The following is an 8,726-nucleotide window of genomic DNA, read 5'->3' on the forward strand; positions in this document are numbered from 1 at the left end:
CCCCATCCTCACTGCCTTTTCTATCTCTCCCTCAGGATCCCTTTGGGATCTGCCAGACCCAGGCACCTTTATTCAGTTCCTGATCCCAAGGCTGCCAAGAGATTGAGGGCTCGAAAATCCAAGCCACAACATAGGTTAAATAGACAGTTGTGAACTTCCCTTGGAATCTGACCATTATTTAGTCATCTAAATATGATCCAAATTTTCAAGTAACCCACTTTAGAATTTAGAATACAATCCTTATATAAGATGTAGAATATCATGAATAATAAATTCACTTTTAGGCTTTAACTAGAAAGTACATAATTCTTCTCTGCTTCCCAAAATTCTCTCATGCATTTTGAAAAAAAACTAAATATCCCTTTTTTTGAAGTAGACCTGTGGGTTTTGTTGGCATAAATAATTCCCTCTGAGGGAAAGCCTTACACAGTGAGCTGAACCAGTGCTTTGTAAGTTGAATCTAGAACTGGAAAGAACCTTGTAGGCCATGAAATCTTAACCCTCTTGTTTTTATAGGGTGGTTAAGTGACTTGCCCAGGGAATCTGAATCAGGATTGGAACCCAGGCCTTCCCAACTCTCCTACTCCTCTATCATTCCATGTGACTTTTCCCAACATTTTGAAGCTTTGCTGTCAATGTCTGAGTTACCTGTTATCGTGACTCTATTTTTCACATTAAATGTTCTTTGTACATAGCAAGATGTGAAAGGAGATCAGTAAGAACCGAATGATCATTAAAGATTATCAGAGAAAAGAACAGCAGGAAGAAGGTAGTTTGGGAAGGTAGTGTTTGCCTTCCTTTCAGCCATCTCTTTCCAAGGCAGTACATACTGTGATAATTAGTTGGTGTTCCTTTTATAGCTAATAGAATTGAATGTCCTCACTAGTGATTTAATTTTCTTCTCTCTCCCATGCCCTTTTCAGCATTGCAATGGCAACGAAAGAAAATATGACATCCCAGAGAGGAATGTTGAAGTCTATACAGAGCAGGATGAACACATTGGCCAGTATCCTTTGGGAGAGTTTGACAACCATGTTTATTTATGCTTTCTGGCATGGCCACATTCATCAGTAGCATGGGAAGACATTCAGTAGTCACATTGTGTAAATACTAACTGCACTCCTACTTTGTGAAAGATTATGCGAATCTGTCTCATCTCCCTAAGAGAAATTGCATGAGTGATTGAACATTGTGCTGTGGATAAATGGGCTTAGGGGAAAGAAAGCAGGATAAATTTGAAAATTATTCACTAGCTTACATTAATTTTGCATTTAAAGTTTCAGAATAGTAAAACCATTAATGTCAGACATGATCATCTAAATTGCATGTTGCTTGCTTCTTTGTCTCTTACAAAACAAATCACTGGCAGAGAATTAAGAGAAAGACAGCTGTACACACAGGTGTGTGTGTGTGCGTGTGTGTGTGCACGCGCGAGCGTGCGCGTGCACGCACTCTAACAAGGAAACCTCTTCTGCCTGTTTGATAAAGCCACCTCAGTGAGTGGTGTTCGATTCCACTGCAGATTAGTGGTGACTTTTCACTTTTTTTATTCCGCATTTCCTAGTCTTAATTAGAGTGAAGTACATCAAGAGATTGAAAAATAAGACATTAAATGAGGGCAGATTAATAAACCTTTTTCTCCCTAATGTCTAAGTTAGTCTCTTGAATAACTTAGAAAGCAGAGAAAATCATTAACTCTTGCTGACCACTAAGGGACTCTTCAGTACATCCTTGAGGGAAAAGCACACCATTTTCTAGAGCAGTGGATTCCATCATCTCACTAATTCATGCTATTTAAATTTAACATCATGTTTAATTTATTGTTTAAAATTCAGAATATTGCTGTTCCTTTTATTTCCAAAAGCAAAATATTGTTCTGAAGCATTCTATTTCAGAAATATTAATTTGTTAAATTATATTTATTAAGTGCCTTCTTTGCCTGGCATTATAGTATATAGGACACTGTTAGTATTTGAGGAGATGCAAGGATGAATAAGACCCTCTTCTTCTACCCCCACATCATTTTTTAGTCTAGGAAGAGAACAGTGGGTGGAGGATGATCAGAGAGAGGGACTTGCCTGGCTGCTTCCTGCTCTCCTTGCCAGGTCACAGAAAACACAGATTTCCACTGTGCTTGTTCAACAGGGTTGGACCAGTCTCTGCTCTTTGTGCTTTTCTTTGCTCTACCTGTGCTTGGGACCATCTGCTGATATTCTATGCTGGTCAGGGTAACCTTTCTTGGCTTTTCCCAGGGGCCTCCTTTGTCATATGACCTTAACAGGAGTTTTCCCCAGATCGTTTTCCTGCGGTGAACAGCTTAATCCAGCGGATCAACCTGCGCAAACGCCGAGATTCCCTCATCCTGGGTGGTGTCGTTGGCGTCTGCACCATCCTCTTGTTGCTGTATGCTTTCCACTAATGGACATTCTCTAGAGACTCTTGACAACCACCACTTCCTTGAGTTGATTCCGGTTACAGAACAGTAGGAAGGAGATTTGGACAGACCTGGGGAGTTGTTGACCATCATCACGTTATTTAGGGCCTATGAGAGGCTGTGGTGCTGGTCCAGGTTGGGGCTGAAGCTGCAATGTTTGTGTCCTCTTCACCAAAATTTATCTCCTTTTTGTTTCAAAACCAAACCAAGAAATGTTTTCAATCCTTTGTGTCTCTCTATGAGGTAAGTAAACATCTTAAGGAAAAAAAGTGTGTTTTATGATGGAAACTGGTGATTCTTCACTAAAAGAAAAGTACATCTAAACCTTGAGTGTCATCAGTAGAATGTTCCCCTGAAGTCCTGATCTCAGACTTTTTTGACCTGTGATCAAGGTATTGCAGCTTTAAGCCATCAGGAATGGTTGGTGAATGGATGCAGCTTTTTTTTTTAATTTGTAGTGAACGGTCACAGATCATTCTATGTCATCTGTGCTGTAGATTTCTACTCTTATGTCTTCAGATTCTTTTTTTAAAACATTCAAAGATAACTCAATTTGCACAGAAACTAATCTGACTATTTTGTTGAGCATATATCTAGTTTAGGGGACTTTTGGGAGCTAGTCTCATTTAGGCATAAGGAAGACTCAGATTGTTGCCCTGATTGAAATGCAGCAGAATATTTGTTCCAATTATGAGCATGCTGCAGTGATAGAAGAGTTCTTGGTATATATGCTTTGATGCACTGGTAGTCATCTAAAAATCTTTGAAAAAAAGACAGTTTTTTAAAAATTGTTTATTGTTTTGACTTTGGTCTTTTTTTTTAATTGAATTAATGTTTTCTGCTTTGAAAGTAGAAAGAAATCAAAACTCCACTATGAAATGAGAAAATTAGATTACCTCAGCCAGCTTTCAAAAGTCCCCCAAACTATTACATATCCCAGGCCCCCCTGAGTCAGAATTGGCATATGTGTGTCACTGAGGAAGGGTATGATCCAGTTTGCAGTCAGCCATGCTCCATCTTGAACTCTTGTCATATGGGAACAAAATCAATCAAAGAGCTCCACACCATCCTCTATGCATCTGACCCAACTTCTTGCTCCTGCTGTGTGAGGTCACCCTGTGACCATCTTAATGTAGAAGATCCCATCTGTTAAAGGGTTCTGAACCTTCAGGATGTTCTTTGTTCAACATACATATTGCAAAATCTACTTTTGCCTGCTCCTGTCTTCTGCCCGTCACTGACAAAATCATAAACTTTCCATGAGTATTCTTTTAAGAGTTCAATCATTTGATCAGATCAGTCCTCCTGAGAATTAATTCCCCATCTTGGTAATGATTGTGATCATATGCAATGTGGATACTTGCCCAACATCTGTGTTCCTTTCCTGGAAAAAAGGCTGCTTTAAACCAATGGAGTTTCAAATTCATTCTCTGGGTTCCTCTGGAAGGACTAAAAGAACTTTGGATGTAGTGATACAACCACCTCATGGTGTGTAGATTATATTGTTCCTGTGACCTGAGTAGAGTCTTATGTCTTGAATGACACACTGGTGTGATATGATACAAAGACTGCAGTGGTTTTTTTTTTCTATGTCGAAGTTCTATTGCCTTCTGGATTGGAAGGGAATGTAATGAGAATATTTTTAAATTATGGGGTTTATTTTTCTATGTATGGGTTGATCACTTCATTGATTGGGGATGCCCTTGATTTGAAAGAAAATTAGTTTTCCCTCCATGAAGTCTGAAGGATCAGGGAAGTTAATTCTTTAATTAAATTCTCTCTGTTGGGAGATCAGAGCTCCCCTGACACATAATATCTTTGATTTTTTTTCAAAGGGCCTCAGTTGGTGATTGTGTCCCAACTAGAGTTTATAGAATTTTGGGTTACTCTACAGTTGGCATTTATAAAATCTGCAGTATCATAAAATAAAGTTATTTATTTAATTATATAACCAGTCTTTTTACTGGTCTGATTATTTGGTGCATTCATTAAATCTAATTGTATGAGAATCAAACTATTATAAAAAATAATCTTGCTTACTATAGTTAAATAAAGAATAGATTTTGTTAACTATTTAACCTTTAAAATCAGGGTGATGCATATATGAAGGAATAGAATTTCTGACAGGTGCCCATTGTTTCTTTAGTGATTATTTCTATTGAATTTTATTTTGTAACTTTCCCTTCCCAACTCCTTGCCACCCCAAAACCCCTGTGATCCATTAAGACTGTTGTTTGTTTTGCTAAGACTGGACATGCCTCATTATCATCAGGGTTTCTGTGGTGTCTTTATTTAACATAGTCCTACATTCTCCAGAAAGACCTCCCCCCAAAAAAACCGCTACCAACACCAACAGTTTCATAGAAGAGAGGTTTGAAAAGGGACCCTGACTCTCATCCAAATCAGAGAAGCTAAGAGGTCATCCAGCAAGGCAATGGCAGAACCCCAGCTCCTCAACGACTACTAGTGCTGCGTGCTTTCTGCCGTCTTTTAGTAGAGATAAAAAGGGAAGCAATTTTTGCACACTGAGCCCTGCAGTCTGTGCCCTTGTCTTTAAATTTGTGTCTTTTGCCTGGTGTTGTATTCTTGTTGAGAAGAAAAGGGCCAATTATGAAATCCTACTTCTCTGCCAAAAAGATTTTGTCACTTGATGCTTTGGGGAAGAAGCATCCAGTGCCATGAATCTTTCTCTATTCTGTTTTACTAGCAATCAGACATTCAGAACTGCCCCTAATTCACTGTCAAGATGAGAAAGCAAGGCAACAGAAATGGTGCAGAAGGCCAGGAAATTCCAAAAGATAAGTTTTTTTTTCTTTTGGTTTATTGCTATCTTAGTAAAATGTTTAATTAAAAACTGCTTGGTTCTTTTGTAATTCAAGTCATCAGCTCCAGGGGCTTTTGGCATTTTGTCCTGATAATTTTCCATTCATATGTGAATGAGGTAAAGTGTAAAATACATTATTTTATTTTTCATAGGATGAGTTAGAGATTTAGAGTGGAAAGAGTCCTTTTTCATTTTACAGATAGAGAGAAGATGCTGGGGGCCAGAGAAGTGCAGTGATTGCCCAGGATAACACTGACAGGAGTATAGGACTTGAAACCAAACCAGCTGCCACCCATGCCCATGCTCTCCACTCCACTACTTAGCTGCCATGTCTTTGCATTGTCAGAAAAGGGCTTTTCTGCCCCTGTTCTTTCCTCCTTTCTGCCTGTTGACTTTTAGGTTCAAGTGTAAGGAAGGCTTTCCCAGTAAGGAAAGTAGGTTCATGGCAATTATTGCTGTGTTTGTGGAAGAGAAACTCTGAGAAGGGAGACAGAATATGGCAAGAAAAACCCTGTGGGGTCACTAGCTTTTTTTATGTGGGAGATCAGACATAATCATAACTTCTCTTTAGTATTGGACACTACTAAATATATCCTATTAAACAATTGGACTTAAGGCAGTAGGAATTGAGTACCTATTTCTGTCAAGAAAGAGGCTTAATCTTGTTATATTTTCAAACTGCAGCATTTTAAAAATTGAAGGACCTCAATCACACATGCGAACTAGTTTTCTTTAGCTAGATTTATTTTTTATGTCAGCCAGCAATGGAAAGGAATAGAACATTCAGCCTAGATTGGCCTTATTTATTGTTAGATTATTAACAAGTAATTACAGTTCACCAAATAATTGATGACCACCAAGGATTCTTACGTGACTTGTCCCTAAGGACATTGCCTCTTGTGTACCCAACCAAAGCAACATTGACTTCTATGGCAGATGTAACTTCGCCAAAAACTCCAGGAACTGTGTACCATCCTCTGTGCTAGGAGTCACTTTGTCTCTTTAAACTCGTAATAGAAAGATACCCAACTTTGTAGACCAGTTCTATTGAATGGACCACCAAATTTGAATCTTTCTGAAGGTGAAACTTGTACCACGGGCCAAAAGTGTACCAAGACTGTTTGTGGAATCAGAAATTAAGACAAAGCTGAGCCATATTTTGAGTCTTTGGTGACTTTCTCTGTACCCTAGATCTATCTCATCCAGGTACGGAGGCCTTTGCATTTGCTTCCATTCTTTCAGCTCTTAAAAGGGAAGAGAATCAGTTACCATCATACATCACCAGGATGAAAGATGTTTCCTCATGAAAAATGCCAATACAAAACTCTTGTCTATTCTTTTCCAGTTGCACTTTCTATTTTTCTTTTAAAATAGCTTATTGGAACCTATATTATTGTATTTGTAATTAATTTTTATTCTCATCTAATGTGCATTTTCTGTCTGTATAGAAAAAGCTTTGTTATGTAATTTAATAATAAACTAGAATTCTAACTGGTTGTACTATGAGTTTTTAATTTTAGGGTCCTGGAACATCAATTATTGAAGAAATTTGGGAACGACCACTACATAATTGATGATAAACCTTTCTCAAAAGATCCCAAAATTACTGAATGAAAGATTACCAGCAGCAGTATGGCTGACATTTGCATAACAGTTGAAGATTTATAAACATTACTTCACCTGCACCTCACAAGGACCCTCAGACTAGTCCCAAAAGTATTCTATAAACCCCTTCTGCAGAGGAGGAAAGGAGACCCAGACAGATTAAGCAACTTGCCAGAGGTTATACAACTTTTAGGTGACTAAATCAGAATTCAAATTTGGATCTCCCATCTGGTCCAGGATTTCTGGATTCTTAAGACCAACCTCCTATCCACTACCCCATTCTGCCCCTAGAAAAGTAATTCAGATTCTTCATTAGCCTTCTATTCATGTTTTGCTACTAGAGGTGAAGGAAAACTTCACATCAACTTGAAAACTCAGTGTTGGGGAACTTGAATGTTAGAATTTGGGAAGAATAAGGTCGTCTTCCAGGTTCTCATATGGGTCAGAACTAAGATCCCGCTTCCCTTTTTGAAAGCATCAAATTTCTTGTGTTCCCAACTGACATTCCCTGCCCATTCCCTCTACTTCTTAGAACTTCATTTGTTCATCTTGCTATCCCAGTTAACTGACTCCCTCCTCCTGTGCTTTGTTCATCTCCTTAAGGAATATCCCCGAATTAGTTGTAGAGTAGTGTTCCTCTTGGCCTTCAACGGCCAGGACTCACTCTCCCATCCCATCTTGCTAAGCACACTTGACTTTAGTGTCCTAGTTATTTTTAAACATATCTGTTTCTAGCTTCTTTGTAATGTCCCAATTTGAAGCTTCTAGAAGGCAGGAAATATCTATGTATATCATAGATTTTTTTTAATCAAACTAATGCTGATACTGAAGATGTCCTTGAAATAGTTGTGTAACGGGGCAGCTAAGCGGTGCAGTGGATAGAGCACTGGCCCAAACCCAAAACAAACAAACAAAAAAGCTTTTAGGACCTCAATCACACATGCGAACTAGCAAGTTAACTCTTTGTTAACTACATTAACATAATCCAAGAGACATCACAAGTAATCATTAAATTCTGTGAATGAAAGGAACCTTGGGAGGAAATGTAAGACTATCTCCCTACAGGTAGATACTGAAATCATTCCTGGACAATACATTTTCATATGCTTTAAGCCTTTTGAGAAGGTTAGAGTACCAAGGCCTAGATCTGGAGCCCTAGATCTAGGCCATTTTCTTCTGTTGATTAACATTTTTTGATTTCACATCCTCTTTCTGCCATTCTGCTGGATCATCTTTAAAGGAGGAGGGAGAGAGGGAGGCATCCTGTGCCACAGATCTGTTAACTGTGGTAACTACATTCTCTCTTAGAAACAAACCTCCTGGTGTTTCTGAACCCTTGGGAACTTGAGACAGGAATTGGAACTTCAAAGATGGGTAGGATTGGATAAATACCACACAAATGAGTGATTTCCTGAAAGATTTTATAAGTGGTGCTCTATTCCTCCCAAAAGTCTTGCTTAACATTTTCGTGTGCAGACTTCTCCAGATTCACCTCCCTTGTTCCTTCTCCCTTCTGATGCCCCAAATTACCATGTATTTATTTTCTAGAAGTCTGGCTGTGTATATTGAGAAAAGCATGTATATATAAAGATATAAATACTTAAAACAATGTACCCCAAAAGTCTTATACAGTTCTAAGCTGTTAAAGTTTGTTAATTTATTTTTTTTTCTTTTTTAGGTTTTTTTTTTTTTGCAAGGCAAATGGGGTTGAGTGGCTTGCCCAAGGCCACACAGCTAGGTAATTATTAACTGTCTGAGACCAGATTTGAACCCAGGTACTCCTGACTCCAAGGCCAGTGCTTTATCCACTATGCCACCTAGCCGCCCCGAAGTTTGTTAATTTATTAAAAGAATTTTGGGACA

General features: G+C 38.5%; 1 protein-coding gene across 2 annotated transcripts in view; it reads left to right on the forward strand.

Moving 5' to 3' along the window:
• GOSR1 (golgi SNAP receptor complex member 1) overlaps positions 1 to 7,716 on the forward strand; it is a 78,262-nt gene extending 70,546 nt beyond the window's left edge. Inside the window, exons 8-9 of one of the 2 annotated variants that reach the window (XM_074189143.1) lie at positions 924 to 1,006; positions 2,295 to 7,716. In XM_074189143.1, the coding sequence (XP_074045244.1) occupies positions 924 to 1,006; positions 2,295 to 2,419 (208 nt within the window). In that variant the 3' untranslated portion in view covers positions 2,420 to 7,716. The remainder of the gene's footprint in view (positions 1 to 923; positions 1,007 to 2,294) is intronic. The other variant, XM_074189142.1, reaches the window with a different exon arrangement.
• Positions 7,717 to 8,726: the final 1,010 nt, after the last annotated feature.

The sequence above is a fragment of the Macrotis lagotis genome, chromosome 5 (genome assembly GCF_037893015.1).
Source record: "Macrotis lagotis isolate mMagLag1 chromosome 5, bilby.v1.9.chrom.fasta, whole genome shotgun sequence".
NCBI classification, from domain to species: domain Eukaryota; kingdom Metazoa; phylum Chordata; class Mammalia; order Peramelemorphia; family Peramelidae; genus Macrotis; species Macrotis lagotis.